Raw genomic sequence first — 19,910 nt, 5'->3', positions numbered from 1 at the left:
CCTTTCTTTCCAGTAGAAGGACATTGCTTCCTGTCCAGTCCCCCTCTCCCAAGAGTCGCCCCCACCCCCCAAAAAGGAAAATATCTACAGCTGTTCTGCTTGTCTTCCAGTCACATGAATCTTAAAATACAACTGGGCAGAAAATTTGGGGAAACTAAGTAGTCTCTGAGAACAGGCCTGGTGTGATTCTGAGTTGCAGAGGAATCAGTGAAAATCTTAGGAGGAAAGCATTTTTAAAGGCCACAATTCCTCACGTCCTAGATTAGCTGAGACTCACAGAAAACCAGGCGACAGGAGTCAGGGAACCGCAGATCGAGCAGAGCAGAAGTATACTAAGGAAAAATCGCTAGAAACTGGGAACGCGGCTGGGGTACACGCGTGTCAGTCTACCTCCAGATACAGATTTTAGAGGCGGATTCAGCCACGTGTCCCTGGATGGGAACCAAACCACAGGAAATCCTCACTTGCTCTGCCTGGTAGCAAACACTGCTTCTAAATAGGCATCAAAGGTCAAAGTTGAGACCTGTGGAGGATATGATCAGCACCGAAACCATTAAAAAACAAAACAAAACAATAAAACAAGGGAAAGGAAAAAGTATTCCAGAGATTCAGAAGCTTTGCATATGTCTATGTGATGTTTTGTTCGAGCTAGAAAAAAACTATAGGCGATTGTTGGGCACCCTAAGAGGGGCTGAAGAAGTTATGAACGCACGTGCGTGGGGAAGTAGAAAGAATAGGGTGAGAAAAATTTTGATAATTGTTGAAGCTGGGTTAGATGGATACTTACACAGGTTTTTTAATCTTTATAGCAAAGTTTTTAAAACTAAAAATCTATCAGAGATGATCATTAGTCCTACAAAGTTGCAAAACAAACAGCTGCAAAAAAATGATTTCACTTCAACATGAGTGACATGAGTAAGAAACAATTTTTAAAGTCCCATTTATAATAGTGAGAAAGGACATACTGGAATAATCTAAGTAATAAAAGCTACTCATAGAATAATGATAAAACTTGTTAAGAAATAAAGGAGCCCTAACACAGACCGAGGTGGACAAGGGGACTGAGGCAGCGAGGACGGAAACGCTTTCCAAGCCCACAGATTCAACGCGACGCCCTCTGCACCCTGATGGGTGTGGGTTAGAGTTTCCTATTCACAAGCTTCTTTGCCTCAAGATTTCTTTTAAGTTTGAGTCTTCTGTATTAACCACTTTCTATTTTCTGTGTCATGTTTTGATATCTTTGGGGGCCCTGCTGGCTGGGGATAGGCTGCCACTCGGGGCTGGCTAATTCCTGAGGCAGCGCACTTGCTGGTGGACCCACGTGTCCCGTGCCGGCCAGGCAGTCCCGAGCGCACGTCCCCAGCCGTCTCCTTTGTCAAGCTCTCATACACAAAGCCAGTATCTCCCCTGCCCCAAATCAACCCAGGGCCAATACCAGGCACCCAGGGATGGCCCTGTGCCCCGAGCCTGCTGGAATTTCCAAGCTCTCCGGTCCTAAGCTACCTGCCTTTCCCACAGGAAACTGCGAGGGCTGTGTGTGGCCTGCTCGCTCCCCGCTCCCGCCTGCCTCCTGCCTCACACGGCGCCTCCCTGGGGCCTGTGCAGCAGGCTTTCACTTCCAAGGCAAGGTTTCTTCCAATTGCATTGACCTGTCCGTGCTTTCACTCGGCCATTTTCATAACTTAAGAGCTAGGCACAACTAGTCTTACTTTTCTGCATCTTTGGCCATGATGTCTAGCTTTTTTCTGCTATTGTCTAGTTTTTTTTTGTCAGAAGCAGCTGCTATTGCCAGGAAACATTAATTTACAATTTCCCTGTGTTGTTGAGCATCTGTTGGATCATTTGATAGCTACACATCAGTTCTGTTTAAAACACTCTTTCCACACAGGCATGTGCTGCTTATTTGCTGATAAAACGCAGAGGCTACAGAGACCATGACTCATTCATTCACTCAGTAGCTCTTCCCTGACTCCTCTGCACTGCCAGGCAGTGGGCCGAGGTCGGCAGTGGGAACACAAAGGTATGGAGACACAACCCCAGCGCTTAGAGGTTTCCAGCTGGGTAAGCACAACATGAACGAAAGATTTCCAGATTGTAGTAAGATGTGAATTCAACTCAGAGACAATTCTTTTCACATCCTTTCTCGGGCTGTCCCTGAGGTTTGTTTCACAGCCATGTGCTGACACTCAAGTCCAGTTTGTCAAAGCCCTTATTTCTTTTTCCAGAAGAAGGTGAAAGAGCTGTTTAAATGAGTAGTAGGTATTTTCTTTCCTTTTTTATCATCAATGTTATTTTAATCTGTTATTTTTTCCAACATCTCTTCTGCTTTTCTTTTTTTAGTTTGGTTGTCATTTTCTAAGCTTAGTAACCTTTCTATTTCATTTATTTGATTTGTTAGCAGGCTCTGCCAGTCATCACCTGCAGTAGAAGATGCAGTCAGATCAGTGGTATCTTCAACCTCACCTGCCTGGAGATAGCTTGTAGCAGACTTGGTTTCAAAGGCTTTGTTTTCACATGTTCTGTGGGAGAAGAAGAACCATAAAAAGTCCTTGCAGTTACATCCCTCTCTTCCGTGGACTCTCCCCTGGTATCAGGATGGACACTCGAGTTATTCCGAATGTCAGCAGCTCCAGATAATGGCAGTATCTGGCCCAATACCCTTCCTGACATCCTCACCAACAGTGTTACAAAATGTTACTGAAAGAATCTTTTTGTTTTCTGATGGACTTGTGGGTCTCTCCTTCAGCAATAAAGGAATGCTAGAAGTTGAAGTGAGTAGTAGGTGTTTCTGAGTGACTACAACGACAGAAAGATTCAGAGTAAAATCTCAAGACTTGAGGAGAGTGTTCTGTTTTGTTCCTGTTGAAAGGGAATTGTGATCCTGTCTCCCTTGGCTTCTGAGCACAGGTGTTTTTTTCCAGCTGGGAGCATCGCTAAAAACCAGGGGAAAAATACAACGCGCGCACACACACACACACACACACACACACACACACACACATTTTTGTCAGGAAAGCTTCAGATTATATGACAGTAACAAAACTTATTCCCATCAAGGGAGTATATAAATCCAGTAAGAGGCATATAGCAACACCTTTAAGTTGTATTAGCTTCCTGAGAATATGTAACCAAATTATATCAAAACCGAATATAAAACTTGCGAGTCAGTCAAATAAGAAAAGGAGGGAAAAGGCAAAAGAGAAAAGAGATAAACAGACAATAATGGTAACTACGGACACACACACACTTCTAGAGGACAGACAGGGATGAGAAAATGAGGAAATGTTCGCAAAGATGGGGGAGGCCGTTCTGGGCAGAGAGCAAGGAGATGCCCCAGCAGGGTGATGTCTTCACTCCGTCTTGTGGTTTCTTACACGCCGTGACGCAGTTTTCCCCTTAACACAGCACCTTAACTTTGGTTCGTTTAGCAGATTTGTGTGGTTCATAGCAGAAGCCTCTCTCAGCCTGGGGGTGCTGCGTGGGAAGTTAAATGCCCTGTGAATCCCGCTCCCCCTTCTCTCTCCTCAGACTTGTGACCTTATTCGTAGGACAGTCTGTGTCATAAACTCCCACTCCCCTTTCTGTCTCCTGCACCAGACTGTGAGCTCCTTTTTCTGCGGACATCCATGTGTACGTGGGACAGCCAGCCAGGCTGCGGGGCGAGGAGCTCCTCCTCCTCACAGGACCCTCCTGACAGTTTTTCTTCATCTTTCCTTTTTTTATGCCTGCTTCACTATAACTTCACCAATTATGCTATTAAACTTTCTCATCTTTAGGGATCACATAAGCCCTTGGTATCTAATTATGGTTTTAATTATTGTGATATAGTGAGTTATAAGAAATACACATGTGGTCATTCATATGACTGAAAACACTGCGGGGTCTTAAAGGTGAAACGGGTGTTTGTCATGTTAATGAGACACTTTCGGAGCCCCACCCACGGCCGGGCTGGAGATTGGACAAGAGTTCAGTCAGTCATGACTGCAATGAAGCCCTCGCAAAACGTGTGCGAAGAGCTCTCTGCTCCGCCTGCTCTGCTCGTTCGGATCCTGCTTCTTGGTCGGAAAGAGCTTCTGTGCCAGGGGAACCAGACGCCTCCACGTGCCACCGAGCCGGGCCCCAGGCTCCACGAGGAGAGAGGCTCCTTTATTTGGGACCTTGCCCTAGGCAGCTCTTCATCTGGCTGGTAACTTGTTTCTTTTATGGTGTCCTTTGCTAAACTGGTAAACATCTAAGTGTTTTCCTGAGTTGTGTGAGCAGCTCTAGCAAATTAATCGAACGCAAGGGGCAGGTCCTGGGAACCTCCAGTCTGTAGCGGGTGGGTCAGAAGCGCAGGGAGCTGCCTGGGGCTTGTATCCAGCATCTGGAGTGGGGGGTGGAGGGCAGTCTTGTAGAACGGAGCCCTTAACCTGGGAATCTGGCGCCATCTCCAGGCAGACAGCGTCAGAACTGAGTTCTCCAACACCCTGATGGCATTTGAGAATTGCCTGGTGTAAGTATGCATGGGAAGACCCCTTCCCACACACTTACACACACTGGCATCGGGTCCAGGAGCCTGAATGAAGCTATACTGCTATTTCTGCTGTAATACTGTTACTGTTACACATGAACACAGAGAAGAAACACACCATTTGATCTGGTGTCAGAGATATTAAAATTATTATAAGGTGTTATTTTCGTATTTTAAAAGTCATTTGTCTACCTATAACTGTGGCTCATTTTTCTATACGACTGTTTGTATTTCTCACTGCTTTATTTTCTACGACAAGCAGTTTTACCCATTTTAATTCCAGAAAACAGATGAGAAATCCGCACATCAAAGACCATTTGAACATTTATTTACAAATGGATTTCAGTCAACCAAATCATGACATTTTAAGTACTTTTAAGTAACAGTTATTAACCTGCAGGTTAGACTGAAATGTTCTACATTTTTTCTCAAAAATGAATTTCATACAGTCTTATGTCCAACATACACACTCTATTTCTGAGCGGTCCATTATGAGAGGGGCTGCGCCCCCACCATCCCCAGCACGACAGGCTGGGAGGCTCCATTGACTAGGAGAGACACGGGTCAAAGTCAGCCTGGGGACCACACTGAAAGTGACCGCTTCAGGCATTTTTAATCTCAAATATAGTTCCGAAGCTCCAGACGCACAGCCATAGATACATGCTTCCCAATGTGGTGTAAAGTGCCAAGGATCCTATAACCTGGGAATCCAGAAGCAATGAGGATTGACCCCGACATTCACCATAAGGATGCAGAGAAACAGCTTCCCGAAGCAGACTTCTGCCTCCCGGTGTCCATGGAGCGAGATGGTAGCAGCAGGTGTGGACCACTTTCTCCAAAGCCCTCTGATCCTTGGTCCTGATAACCGGCTTCCGCTTAGACCTCCATCTCTCCTGTTCGTGTTCCGCCTGACGCCTCTGTGGGTGCGGTTCCGTCATCGTGCTGCCTCCTGCTCAGGGTGTTCCTGTGTGGACTGTGACTTTTTTGGCTGAAAGTTCAGGTTCACTGGAACTTTGTGGGGATTTTTGAGGCTTGTGTTGGAGAAACTTTCCTTCTCAAAGCACTTTACTTATGCCAGGCATCTGGGGCACTACCAACCTCAGTGCATGTTAAGTCCCCAGGCACGTAATCTCTTGAGACATGCAGACAGTATGAATGCAGGCCACACACTGGCAGGAGGGGTGGCCCTCCCCACACATCCTCGGAGATGTTCTTCCCTCCAACCAGACCCAGGGCAGGACAGCTTTCTAGGCAAAAACTATTTTTCTAGTTCCCTCTCTGAGAGCAAACTCCTTTGTGGTTCCTGGGTTTAGGGAGTCTCGGATCCAACTCCAATGAGCCTAAAGCTTTGCTCCTGGCCCATATTCCCGCCTTAAAACTAAAACTCCTGGCCACCTGGGGTCAGACCCCAGAGCAGCCAGGGCCCCAAGTGCACACACATTCTGCTCTGGCTTGAGAGGACTTCCTTTTGCAAGTTTAGTCATGTTTTAAAAGGTGTTCTTGTTTACATTCTAAGGTGCATCAAAGCAAAATAATTTCTAAAATTTAGTCTGTCATATTGCCAAAAATAGAAATCTGCAAGTTCTCTTCCTGGATATCTCACAAACCCAAAACTTTGGTAGTGACCTAACCCATCACCACCATCCCCAATTCCCCTTCAAAAACCAATGACACCACTCCTCATCCAAATATTCACAACAGAAAAGCTGAGCATTTCTCCCTCTCAATCTTTCACACCCATTTAACTCTTACTGATTCTAAGTATGTCTTGAATTTGTCTCTTCTTCATTCTGGCTACCACCACCTTTGGAATTCATTACTTCTTTTCTGGACCACTGAAATAATCTCCGTTTCTGTGTTCACCTCCCTCAAATCCATGCTTTGCACAGCTGCCAGCATAACCCATTTAGAATAAACCTCTGACCATGTCACCTGCATGGTGAGCGACCTTCAGACTCATCACCACGCAGGCAGGCCTCTCACTCGTGAGGCCCGTGAGGCCCTGCGGTTGGCCCTCTGGGCTGCAGTCACAAGAGTCCACACAGCCTCTGCGTCCTCTGCCATCCTCAGGCCCGCCTCACCACAGCTACGCTGGCCACCTGTCAGCTCCTTATCTTTCAGGTTACCATTCTCTGCCAGGAAACTTGCCAATTCGTAGTGCACCCTTTGTTCTGTCACTCTTGGTGTGCTTAAGTATTATTACACTTATTACTGTGTTGCCATCATTTACCTGCTGTCCCAATCAGACTGAATTCCTCTTAAGGGCAGAAAAAGTCTTATCTCTTAATCCACAGTGCCAACCGCATGAGGTACTTGTACTACCAGGTGAATGAACGTTATTTCCATGATGCCTTATCAAGTTGACTCCCACCTCTCAGGCCCTGCCAAAGTTCAGGCATCCTTCTGCCTCCAGTTGATCCACCTTCCTAATGCCACCTTAATTCATTCTGAAGGACAATTCTAGTCCTTTCCCGCTAATTCTCAGAAACCTCCTATTGCTGTTGGCTCCTGCCTCATTTTCACTGCTGCCCCAACAGCTCACAGCAATCCACTGATTTTCCACTGTGACCTCTTGGCTGCATCCTCATTACAAACCTACCTGGGCAGGTGGCACCCAGCCAGTCTCCACTCTGACTTCTCAGTCACGACCTAACAAAGCTTATTAGCTCTAGACAGCCTCCCAGATCCAAAGCAGGATCTGACAGCACTGGTGAGTACAGGATTCTATCACCCAGGTACTGCCCTCCCCATTTCCATAGGGAAAAGCCTGTTTCAATCGCTCCATTTTACAGCAGTGATGTGCTAGGGGCCAGGCAAGGCAGGGAGGTGTGACACTAAGTGGGGGGCGGGGGGGAGAAGAGGGCCCACTGTCAATGGAGAATTCTAAAACAATACTAAAACTGACTAACGGTCAGTCTGCGTTCTGTCACCACCAACCAGTCTTAACAATGTAATAAAATATCCCTACCTGAGACGGCAAACTGGACCGTCACCACCACAGCTCGGCAGCCAACAGCAATTCATGCATCTCTCCCTTCTGAAACCTTTAACCCACCCAAAACAGAACTAATTCTTCAATCGATTCTCTTCCTAAACCCTACCACACATCTGAATCTCCTACAAGGCCATAAGCACAATAAGAGGAGTTTCTCTTTAACCCTCATCCAAACCTTCACAAACACATACACTCACCCTTCTGGCCAGCTCCCCTTCCGCAGCGTGCCTCAGCTGCCCCGTAGTCCTCCGTGAGTACACGTGCCAAGTCCCGGTTCCTCTCCATTGCTAGGAGAAAGAAATGGCGCGCCTTACTCACCCCTTGGACCAGACTAACCGCACAAAGAACATACTTTGATTTCGCAACAGCGGGCATTGACGGAGCATTATGACCTGCGCACTCTCCTTGCAAAAAACTCCTCTGCCCAGGGTAGTTCTTTCTTCCACGTGTCAGTCTTTTTTGTATTACAGTCCTGTGCGTCCGACTCGCCTCACTGCTAAGCCCCAGAGGCCTAATTTTTGCCTCAGTCCTGTTTTTGAGCTATAGACACAACACTCAGTTCTACTGAATAGAACTAGGGACAGTTTATGTAAAAGAATAGAATACATCTTTATTATACAGCATTTTATTTTTTAAAAAACTTTATTTTCATGGAATACACTTTCACATTAGATTCCCACAGTGGGAAAAACAATTACTTATAGTTTGGACAAGTAAAATAAACACATTTGAAGATTAAGTCTCAGTTTGGAATCTGTAGTATTTTGATGCTTCTGCAGGGGACCTATTCCCCACATGGCACTTCCCTACGTTCAGAAGCTCTCCAGACTCTTCCTCCGAGGATTTAGAAATTGGTAGTGTGAAGTATCAGCATTTCCTAATCTTAAAGTCTAGGGCATGGACCACCAGTAACTGAGCAGAGGGGGGCATTCCCAAAGATTAAACACTGCCTGATTTCCTACAAAGTCCTTACTTATGAATCAACAGTCTTTCCCTTTCTCCATCGCGCCAAGGACAGATACAGAAGCTTAATCAGGTACTGATAGTAGTAAAGCTGAATTCCCTTTAACAATTTGGTAAGTTCAAAAGCAAAAGCTCGAATACAATGCTTAGTTACACTGTGAGAAGCCAGGAGACAATGCCGTTAGCTCAGAATACAGAACTCAGTCTCTTGATTTCCTGGACACAATCACTCTTCAAACTTTTCCTCAAAGATTAAATTCTAAAAATAACCAGGTGATTAGACTCGTCTCACCAATGCACTCATCTGTTATTTCCTCCTTGCTGTGAGCTGAATGGCATGGCAGCAAAGAGGTGTGCAACCAATTCTCAAAGCACTAAGTCAAAGGTCAGAGCTTCCACAGCAGGGCCACAGCCCTGCAGATGCCCACGTCGTGGTAGTTGAAGTAGCAGAGCCCGGCGAAGGTCAAAGCCGAGAGCGCCAGGATGCCTGCCTTGACAGCTTTCTGCGCTGTGGCCCCTGGAACGTAGTCAGTGACAACCTGGCCAAGGCCCCTGAGGAAACAAAGCCATAGTATGAACAAAAAACCACAAGTGACCTAGGAGGCTATCCAGGTAACATGGCTGCAAAACAATAATCAGGTTCAAAAGGCAGCTCACAGGAATAACAATCATAAACCAAAATGAAGGAATCAAGAGTTCCTAAGAATATAATATAAACACCTTCCTATTCTTCAGATTTAATATCCCTGAGTCATTTCTATCAGAGACAGTAATTGCTACTCTGTTCATACTGGAGTTTTTTTAACCTAAAACAGATGCTCTAGTTTTTCATTAATTCAAAAATAATTAATTAAGCAGTTAATATGTGCCAGAACCTGTTAAGATGTTGGGAGAATCGCAGGAGAAAACATCCACACCCTCACAGGACCTCCATCCAAGCAGATAAGGAAGAAAGTAGTGTGCTTTCCAGAAAGGACGCCCTGAATGAGCAGCGCGTTCCAGCACAAGTGACAATGACCTTAGTATCCTTGAGGAACAGTCAAAGAATAGTGTGGCTGGAGAACACGGAGGTCAGAAGGCAGGGGCAAATCACGCAAGGCCCTGAAGGCCCAGAAGGTCGTGGTAAGGAGTTTGAAGCTTATTTGAAATATGATGGAAACCATGGATGTGCTTTAAGTAAGGAGTGACCTAACTTTACTTTCAACAACAGTTTTATTTAGATATAATTCACATGCCATAAAATTAACCCTTTTAAAGTATAAAATTCAGTAGCTTTTAGTATATTCAGAGTTGTGAGACTACATCACTACTTAATTCCAGAATAACAAGAAACCCTGTCCCTATCAGTCCATTACCCAACCACTGATTTGTTTTCTGTCTCAAACATGAATTTGTCTATTCTTGACATTTATATAAATGAATCACACAATGTGGTCTTTGTGTCAAGTTTCTTTCACTTAGCATAATGTTTTCAAGGTTCCTCCTGTTGTAGCATGTACAGTTACTCAATTCTTGGCCAAGTGAGATTCCTTTGTAAGAATGTACCACATTTTACTTAGCTCTTCATCAGCTGACAGACATTTGGACTATCTGCATCTTTCGGCTATTCTAAATAACACTGCTATGAGCAGTCTAAGATTTTGTGTAGGGATGTTTTCAATTTTGGGGGGTAGGCAGCTCGAAGTGGAATCACTGACTGGTATGGTAACTCTTTCTGTTGTACTTGCCAAACTGTTTTGTAAAGTGGCTGCAACATTTCTTTTGAGAGTGCTGGAAATATTCTGGAATTAGATACGAGGGCTCCAACTTCTTGACATCCTTGAAACACTAGTTAATGTCCAATATGACAGCCATCCTAGCAGTGTGAAGGGGTGTCTTGTGGTTGTGACTGGCATTTCTCTAATGCCAAATGTGCTGAGCATCCTTGCATGTTCTATTGGCCCATTTGTTTATCCTCTTTGGAGAAATGTAATTTTATTTTTTAAAAAGATGTCTTTGGCTACAGTGTGGCGAATGGACAGTGCTGGGAGGAACAGAAAAAGAAAACTAGTTAGGAGGCAACTGAAGAAACCTAGACAAGTCTACCAGCTGAACCCAGGCTGACAGGGAGATGGCGATAAGTGACAATTCAGGCTATGTTTTAGGAGAGAATTAACAGAAAGAGCTGATGGACTAGATGTGGGGTAAGACAAAAAGAAATATCTAGAATGACTCCAAGGATTTTTGGCTTGAGATACTAGACTTAACTGAGTTAGGGAAGAACAGGAGAGGAGGAGGTTTTAACGGGAAATTAAGAGACATTGGGGGCTGGGGAGTGATTTGGGCAACGTTAAACTTAAGATTACTATCAGACAGCCAAGTGGTTATGCTGGTTAGACAAATGGAAATCTAAGTCTGTGGGTCAGGAAAAGAGGTCAAATCTGAGCTCACCTTGGGAAAGTGTGTAGAGAACTTAAGAAAGGCAAGACTGAGTCAGAGGTTCAGAGCTTTATGATTCAGAGGTCAGAGGAGAAGGAGCTAGCGGAGCAGACTGGTAGAGCTGGTGAGGAGGAAGAGAACAAGGTGAGTATGGCACCTGGGAAGCCAAAGAGAAATTATTTAGAGAGGGAATGGTCAATTAGTTTGAATGCTCCAGAGAATTCAAGCAAGAGAAAGACAGAGAACAGATGACTGGATTTGGAAAAACGAAGGTCCTAGGTGACTCTGGTAAGAATGACTTCATTAAATAGCTGGGATAAAAGTCCAATTAATGTGGGTTAAAAAGAGACTGGATGCTAAAAAAGGAGAGAGTGGATGCTGAGGACTAGCGCACAATTAGACAACTCTTCCAAGTCATTGTGTGTGTGTGAAAAGTTAGAATCAGTGAAGTGGCTAGAGCATCAACTGTAATAAATACATGTCACTTTAGAATTATCTCTTCATTTGGCTTTTCGTGAATTCAGATGGCTCTCCTTCAGGAAACACATACTAGAGAAACACTAGCGTGCTGCGATCTCACACGCATCTGGAACCCTTCATTTCAGAAGGTCTATCTGTGTGAAGAGTAGTTCTCCTAACAACCCTAGAAACCAGGTAAGCAAAATCCCCTTTAACACCAGCTAGAAAATTACTCTCACAAATCACTTAACCTCCCCAGGCCTTAGTTCCCACACCTGTAAGGCAACAGTGTTGGTTAAGGTACTCCCTTCAGTTCTAACATTCAAAATGACCACCCATTCAAAACGATGTCAAAGTGAAGATATCAAGTATCATATTGTCCTTGAAAAACAACATGAAATGAACAACTGAAGGCCTGTCATTTACAAACTTTCTAGAAGGTTCATTAACTTAGAAAGTCTAACAAACTATACTGGATAAAATAAGTAGAAATTGGAAATTCATTCAACAAATACTTAGTGCCGTGTGTCAGGTTCTATTCTAGGCACTAAAGGCACAACAGTCAACAAAAAGTCAAAAACTCATGTCACATTTCTTCTTTTTAAAGGGGCAAGACTGAACTTATCGTGTTTAGTAACACACATTTAAGAATACAAATTAAGAAACTACGATGAACTGTAAGGAAGAGATTACTCTAAAAATCAGGATAACAGTTTCTGGCAGGGGAAGGCTGAAGAGTTCTGACTAAGACAGAACACAAGAAGTTTCTGGAGTAGGTGGCAAAGTCCTATTTTTGACCTGGGTGGTGTGACCCTTGCAATAATTCATTAATTCACAGGGTTGATTCTTGTGATTTTCTGTATTTGTGCTTTCATTCTAGTGAGGAGAGACAAGAAATACACTATATATAGATGATATAGTATTATTACAAGGTAATAAGAGCTACTGAGAAAAATAAAATAGGTGAGAGGGAGAAGAAATGCTGGGAAACATACTGCAATTGTGGATACGTGGTTAGAGAAGGCTTCATTTAGAAGGTGACATTTAAGATGTGCATAAAATGAGGAAACAAGCCAGGTATACAACTAGAAAGGACAGTTACAGGCAGAAGGGACAGATAGAATAAACCTTGAGGCTGGGAGTATCCCTGACATGTTTGAGAATTATCAAGACGACAGGCATGAGAGCAGCTGGACATGAGGGAAGAAACAGAGCCAGATCACAGAAAGACTGCAGACCACCGTAAAAACGACAACCTGTAGTTTCAGTAAGATTAGGTAACAATGAAAGTTTGAGAAGACGAATGTGCTGACCCACCTGACTTAATATTTTAACAGGATCACTGGGGCTGCTGTGTTAGGAACAGACAGAAGGGGGACTGCTTAGGAGACGACTACGGGAATCAAGGATGATGGCTGAGTTTGGGGCTTGAACAAACAGAAGAATGAAAATGCCATTAATAGATGGGCAAGAGTATTGGAGGAAGAGATCTGGGCAAGGTCAGAACTCAGTCCTGTAACATGCTATATTCAAAATACCTATTAGATATGAAAGTGACGACATCAAGTAAGCAAGGGATACATAAATCTGGGCATATATATGTTTCAAAGGTTTCTATAGGTTTTGGGTATCTCAGTCAACTTCTCCCTCACGCACTACAATGAGACCAGTTCCCGACAAACAACATAGCGGACAACACAAACTGAGGGGGCTGCTGTACTTGCCAGTGGCTGTGGAGAGTGAGGGCTGCGGCCAGGGAGTAGTCCGTCGCAGAGCAAGGGTTCAGATAAGCAGCTGGAAGGAGGCCCAGGAGCACAACACTAACGACCCTCTCGGCAGTCCAATGGAGAGATGCAGCCCTGGAGCCGGCTATGGAAGAAGGACCAGATTCGTAAGAGCTGAAGGGGAAAACATGCATCTTTCCCAATCAACATTTGCCACAAAATAACCCAAACTGACAGAAGAGCAAACACTGTGCATCTAACACAACACTGAACATAAACTGGGGAAGATAAAATAGGTAGTTGAAAGAAATGCTATCTCCCTTTTTCAAAGTCTTTCAGCACAGGAAGTCTCAACACCTACATATACTGATTAGAAGACAGATCTCACTGCTTACAGGCAAGATGGTGGACAGAAGTTCTTTGCAGAATTACCAATCTTGACTTTTGAGCATAAATGACTGACACCTGAAGAATTCCTTTAAAATATTACTCTTTAAAAAAAAAAAAATTACTCTTTTAGTTACACTATCTAATCTTTGGAAGTAAGGTTAATACTACAAGTTCTCCCAAAACAAAATTAAACCAGCCAACTCAAAGAGAGCAGAGTTCTGATCTCAGCTTTTAGGAGCACGGTCCTCCTTCTGTCCCACTACTTATAAACAGTCCAAAACAGATATGAAACATAAAATATCTTAAGGAAGTGAAAAACAAACTGGGCTTTAAACACGTCCTTGAGTGCCCCAGTTTTTGGTAACCTCCACTCCCCCTGGGACTCTGTAACAGGATGGAGCAGGGACAGATACATTAAAAACTATGTAGATGGCTTCAGGGGCTTTGCTTCAGCCCCCCCACCCCCACCCCCACCCATACCCCGTGAAAACCATTCTGCTAAATCTGCCTGAACTAAGCCAAGGAATGCAGAAACAAAAATGTCGAGGAAAAAATAATTCTAAAACACAGAAAAACGATCCTTGCCTAATTTCTCCTAACCCAGATGCAGCTACATCTTAGTGGTTGACTTAAGAATCAAGAGAAGTCTTTATCTCTGTAAAATATTGCTCTTTCCAGACATAAAAATAAAAACACAGTTAACTCATTCACCAACAGACTTTCTAAGACTGATGTTAATAATACCTGAACAGTATTCATCTCAGAAATACCATAAGATTTTATTATCAACCTATATAAAAATAGGCAAGTCAATGGCAGCTAAGAATACACATGGCTCTCTAATTGTCTACTGTTCCAAACCCCTTGTAGCTGGCTCCTCTCCATCAGCTAAACAAATAAGAATGACAAAACTATATTGAACAAACTCTTCCTAGAGCTATTTTCTTTTAAAAAAATCAGAAATTTTAAAGAAAGACTTAGACCAGAAGGTACTCTGTGAGTGTAAACAGCATTATTCAACTGTGCTGGTACTGTCTGAAAAGAGGTAGGCTAGGTCTTCATCTGACAGCACTGGATGCAACCTGCCCCCACAGACCAAGTCCTGCCACAGGCAGTCGGCCCAAATGAGGGCGGCCAGAGCCCAGAAGGCAGCAGCAACGGAGGAAACATACAGTGGCAGCCGCGCGACAGGTGGATGTGCTGCGCTCCACAGCATCCGGGGGCACAGGGATCCTGAAGAAATGCTGAGACATGAGCAGGTCTGATCACTGGGCTTCGGAGGGAAAGAGCTGAGGAAACAGACACAGGAGATCATTAGCACCTTTCCTCCAGCAGGACTGACAGACTTCCTAAATGACTACAGGCAAGTTACTTAACCCCAAACAGAAGGTAACATCTCATCTATAAAATGAGGAAGCATCTATTTCACTGAGTTGCTGGAAGGTCAGACTAAGTAGCTACAGAAAGATTGAAAAGTAACCAACCATGTAAGTAAAAGAGCTTCACTCTCACTGATTTTAAAAAGTAAATTATAACTCCTTTCGCCTTCCATTTATTCATCTATTCATCCAATGAACATTAGTACATACAAGACTCTACTCTGCACTGGAGCAAGAGAGATAAAAGACATAATATTTATCCCCAAGAAATTCAGAATAGTTTGGGAATAAGACTTTGTATTATAGTCATCCTTTTCAAGATCAATTTCTCCACCTGCATTCTTGAACACATCCCTTTCTGTCCCCTTTTGGATCCTGTCTCTTCATTAAAAAACAGACCTAAGTTCTGCCAACTCCACCACTTACTAGCTGTGAGATAATGAGCAATTAAGTTAAGTAGGCTCTCTATACCTGAATGTCATCACTTGTAAAATGAAAGTAACACTAACACTCTGCTGAAAATTAATGTATGTAAGGTGCTCAGCATAATTCCCAGAAGTCACAGCACTTAAAAAGTTCATTCCTCTCCTGTATCTTTAACTGCTCCTTCCTACTGGCCATTTTTCCTCAATGACGTGACATATTTAGCTCTAGGTCCTCTGTCCCCTAACTAGTGCCCTGGCACTCTTCCCCTGCTTTCTTCTCTTTCCAGCTATGCTTCTTTAAAGTGTTGTCCAAAGCACCTTGACTTCCTCACTTCGCTTCACTCTTCAAGTCAAACCTGTTTTATCCCCACCAAAGCTGCTCTGCCAAGTCGCAAAGGTGTCCGCGTGACCATATCCTGCAGGTACGTACCGTTCAGCCTCCACGTCATGGGCCTTCCTGCACCACCGGGCACTGGCGGCTTTTCCGCCCTTTGCTAATGGAACTCTCTTCTGGTCCTCCCTTTGACCCCCTGGCCGTCCTCCCCGTCTCCTCCTGCACTCACTCCCCAGGATTCCATCATCTGCCCTGCGCTCTCCTCCCTTCCTGTGCCCGCTCAGCGTCTGTCTACGGCCTAGGACACCCGGTTCTCTATCTATGGTCCTGATCTTTCTCCAGGGCCCCAAAGTTTAAGTGCCCGCTGGGCTCTCCCCTGACCCCACAGTCTTCAGATTCACCAAGCCAGGCACTACAACCATCCTTCCACTCACTTCCGGTCACCTTGAGCTCCACACTCCAGTAACCCCCGGTGCGTTCCGTTCTCTCGCACACCAAGCAGTCCCTACACTTCTTCAGAAACCCAGACGGGGAAGTCCTTCCAGAACACCGTTCCTGGGGGCCGGCTTAGCAATGTGTGGACGGCACAGCACTTTCTGCTTTATGGTCAAACCTGCTTATATGTATTTTCCCTGTAAAAGTCAAAACTCTTTGAGGGCAGAACTGTTTCACTCACGTCTGAACTTCCGCTTGTGCGTGGAACCACACAAACGCCCGGGGAAGGGCCTACCGAGCTGGCGCCCGCCCCTACACCGAGTCCGGGAAACTGGCAAGCCGGGCCCCGGGCCTCGGGTCCCGACGCCTCCCGCCGCAGGGCGAGCACGCGCGGACGTTAGCGGGCCGCGGCCTCCGGGCACCGGGCTCCCACCTCACGCGGCCCGGCCCCGGCGCTCCCTGCGGCTCTCGGCAGGGGCCACGGCGGCAGAGGAGGGGCCACGCCCGGGCCAGTCCTCCCCGCACGCCCTGCCCCGTTGCCGGGAGCCCTCACCTTGGCCGCCTCGGGCAGCGCCCAGGACGCTCAGCCTCCAGAGCAGCGCCATGTCACTCCCGAAGGCTCAAGGTCACCCAGCGACCCGGAAGCAGTCACGCCACCAGGCCGAGCCGCGGGGGAGGGAACGCGGAAACGGAACCCGCGACGCGACCCGGAAGGCAGGTCGGCGTGCGCATGCGCCCGCTCGCCCGTCGGGGTCACGGGGCCAGCGAGCGCGATGGCGGAGCTGCGTGAGGCCGAGGAAGCTGAGTTGCAGCGCCTGGTGGCCGCCGAGCAGCAGAAAGCGCAGCTCACCGCGCAGGTGCGGGGTAGCCGCGGGGCGGCAAGAGGAGGGGAGGTACGGGCCTGGTCATCAGGCTTTTTGCTCGGCCGGTGCAGGGAAGACAGGAAGAGCTAGCGGAGCTCCGCACGTGGGCGGCGCGGCGGGTTCCCCTGGAGAGAGCCGAGTCGTGGCGCGCCTGCCGCGGGCGACCGGTCGTGCTCAGGTGCCCGGCAGCCCAGACAGCGCGGGGAAAAGACGATGGAAGGCAGAGGGGAAGGTGAGGCGACGCGAGGCCCCGGCGGCCGTTGTGCCGCAGACTCCGGGCCTGCTGCCGCTCTGCCGCCCCGGCCGCGGGCGCCTGGGCGGGGCACCTCCAGGGCGGGTCGGTTTCGCAGTCGCTCGCAGCCTCCCTGGAGTGTGAGGATCCCGTGCGATGGTGTATTTGAAGACGAGAGCGTCCCTGTAGGAGGCAGGGCGCGGAGCAGGCAGGCTGCCCCAGCTCAGAGCTGGCTTCTGGAGCCCTTTAGGCGCGGTGCCCCCTCCGGCGTGTCCCTGGGCTGCACGACCTTGGGCGCGCCTCGCAAACGGAGGTGACGTCTTTTGGGGACCGCAGAAAGGGCTGACTGCTTAGTACCCAGCCTCCCAAATAGTAAGCCCTCGGTAAATGGTTGTTTTTTCCCATTTTGGGAGGGAAAGGATTCGCGGCTAGGTAGCAAGAACCCTGCTTAGAAAACGGGGTCCTGAACGTTATGAAAGTGCACACCTTTTCTGTGCCTGTATATGCATTTTTGTGGAGCGTGGATGCATAATTTTCACTGGATTCTCAAATGTGCCCATGATCCCAAAAAGGCTAAGAACTACGTCTTTAGGATCAGGCTGGGAATGAGCTGAGTGCCGTGCCGTGTTTCGGGGGCAGTTGATTGGCGCCATACCTTCCCAGCTTACCCCGGTGCTCATGTGGGAATACGGAAGAAGGTACTGACCCTGCTTGAAAATGTACGATCTAATTAAGGACTGGACACTATTAGGAAATAATAGTGGCCGTCAAGGAGGTAAGAATTTGAACTGTTTTGAAGAATGGGAAAAACCTTTACAGCGGGCATTCCCTGAGTACTGAGCCGAGTCGGTGTGCTGTGTGGACTTCGCAGAACAGCATGGGCAGTGGTTCAGTAAGAGTGAACCCAGAGCGGCTCACAGAGAAACTAAGCAAACGGATGACTTGAGGGGAGTATTTCTTAATTAGTAAAGAGAACAAAAGTAGAGGAGGAGGGCATAAAAGGACTGCTGCAATGTAGGGGTGAGGGCCTGGGCTGTATTGATGACAAATTATAAAGTGAGAGAAGCCCGTGACCTGTTGATTGAAAGGTGACAAAAATGAAAATGGGATAGAAATAAAATTGGCAGTTGGGCCTGTGTGCAGAGCCCAAATTGTTACCGACTTTCTTTCCTCTTAGGTACATCACTTCATGGAGCTGTGCTGGGATAAGTGTGTGGAGAAGCCAGGCACTCGCCTAGACCCTCGCACTGAAAGCTGCCTCTCCAGTTGTGTGGACCGCTTCATTGACACTACTCTTGCCATCACCAATCGGTTTGCCCAGATTATACAGAAAGGGGGGCAGTAGGTCGCCCTCTGGGAGAAGACAGCAGCCAAGAACTTGTTATTAAGCAGACTGAAGGGCCAGTGGGGTAAGGTTGACTCACTGTCAGGTCAACTTCAGGCTATTGCCATCCCTTTTGGTGCTAAAAAGAAACAGATCAGATGTTCAAAAAATGAGTTATTTATTTGGAATTCAAAAATTCTTTGTTGTATCACAAGTTATTCAATAAATGTAAAGTCCAACTTTTTTTTTTACTACCATTTTAGGATTTAATATAGAGGTCTCTAGTTGGCAGGAACACTAGAAATAAGTTGTTCAAGGCCAGTAGTGCAAATGGGAGATCTTAACGTTTTGAAGAGACCTTAAGTCAATTTAAGGGGTCTGGAAGAACGATCAAAAGCCTTAGCCTAAGGCATAAAAGAGAATTTGGGGTTGAAAAGGTAAACAGAAAACAGCTTTATTGCTAATAACATGACCAAGAAAAGGTAAACACGGCAAAGAACAAAACAGGCAAGATGTATATTCACTGGGAAAGAGGCCTGCCAGTACCGAAGAAAGAAAGGTCAAGACCAGGCAGAATGGATTTCCTGGAGACACCTTGTTCCATTGGCCCATCTTCCCGAGTCTGTGCTTTTAGAGCCCAGAAACAGTGCTCAAGATGTGCTGAAAACTTAAGATTTCACTTGCTCCAAGAACAAAACAATTGCTTTAGGTTAAGAGGTAGTAATTATTGACTGTTCTTCTGCCCTTGGGCCCCTACCAATCCCAAAGATAAAAATATACAACATGGAACACTGACAGTTGAGTACCAAAGTATTAGTATTTCAAATAAATATCCCAAAGGTAGCACCTGCTTACAATCAATGATAGGGAACCTCTGGCCAACCACTTATGACCAAGCATTTTATTAGAATTCTGTTCTGTAAAGAGAACAGATTCAGTAGAACTAGAATATGACCACCGCGTGGTGTTGTCACAGTCATATTCTGCTGGTGTCTTACACTGTCGTGCCACCATGAAGTGTTTCTGTATTACCCTTGGGGAAAGTAAGGCCAAGGAGGGTGACTCACCTGCTCCGGAGCTCATGACCAGTCGGTGGTAGAACCGAGCCCAAGAGTCTTGAGTTGCCAAGCTTTAGCCCACGAAGTGACAGCCAGAAAAGAATGATACGTCACTTGATACATACTCTTGCCATAATGAGAATATCCACTTGTATTCTACCAGCCATCTTTTAGTGATATTTTGTTTTCCTAAGAATGAACACAGTAGGGATCACAGTGTAGAGCAAAGGGAAGCGATGGGGTCTCTGGTGCTTAAAGGGCAGATGGGGAAGAGGTGGCTATGTCCCTGAGAAGCCTGTTTTCATTTTGGAGTTGATTCAACCTAGTTTTCAGGGAAAATCATGAATGCCTGAACAGATTTGGAAATGAACAAGGAGGATGACATTAAATGGCAGTTGCTG

General features: G+C 46.1%; 2 protein-coding genes across 2 annotated transcripts; one reads left to right on the top strand and one right to left on the bottom strand.

Moving 5' to 3' along the window:
- Positions 1-8,114: 8,114 nt before the first annotated feature.
- On the bottom strand, positions 8,115-16,744 carry SDHD (succinate dehydrogenase complex subunit D). The gene is made up of 4 exons (XM_036919742.2): positions 16,586-16,744; positions 14,632-14,748; positions 13,070-13,214; positions 8,115-9,020 (listed from the first exon to the last, which is right to left on the bottom strand). The coding sequence occupies exons 1-4, from the start codon at positions 16,635-16,637 to the stop codon at positions 8,855-8,857; spliced, it is 480 nt and encodes a 159-aa protein (XP_036775637.2). The 5' UTR covers positions 16,638-16,744; the 3' UTR covers positions 8,115-8,854.
- Positions 16,722-18,695, top strand: TIMM8B (translocase of inner mitochondrial membrane 8 homolog B). The gene is made up of 2 exons (XM_036919744.2): positions 16,722-16,889; positions 18,305-18,695. The coding sequence occupies exons 1-2, from the start codon at positions 16,806-16,808 to the stop codon at positions 18,470-18,472; spliced, it is 252 nt and encodes an 83-aa protein (XP_036775639.1). The 5' UTR covers positions 16,722-16,805; the 3' UTR covers positions 18,473-18,695.
- The last annotated feature ends 1,215 nt before the right edge of the window (positions 18,696-19,910 follow it).

Source organism: Manis pentadactyla, chromosome 13 (genome assembly GCF_030020395.1).
Source record: "Manis pentadactyla isolate mManPen7 chromosome 13, mManPen7.hap1, whole genome shotgun sequence".
NCBI classification, from domain to species: domain Eukaryota; kingdom Metazoa; phylum Chordata; class Mammalia; order Pholidota; family Manidae; genus Manis; species Manis pentadactyla.
Note: the sequence above shows the minus strand (reverse complement) of the source record. Positions and strands in the feature narration are given on the sequence as shown.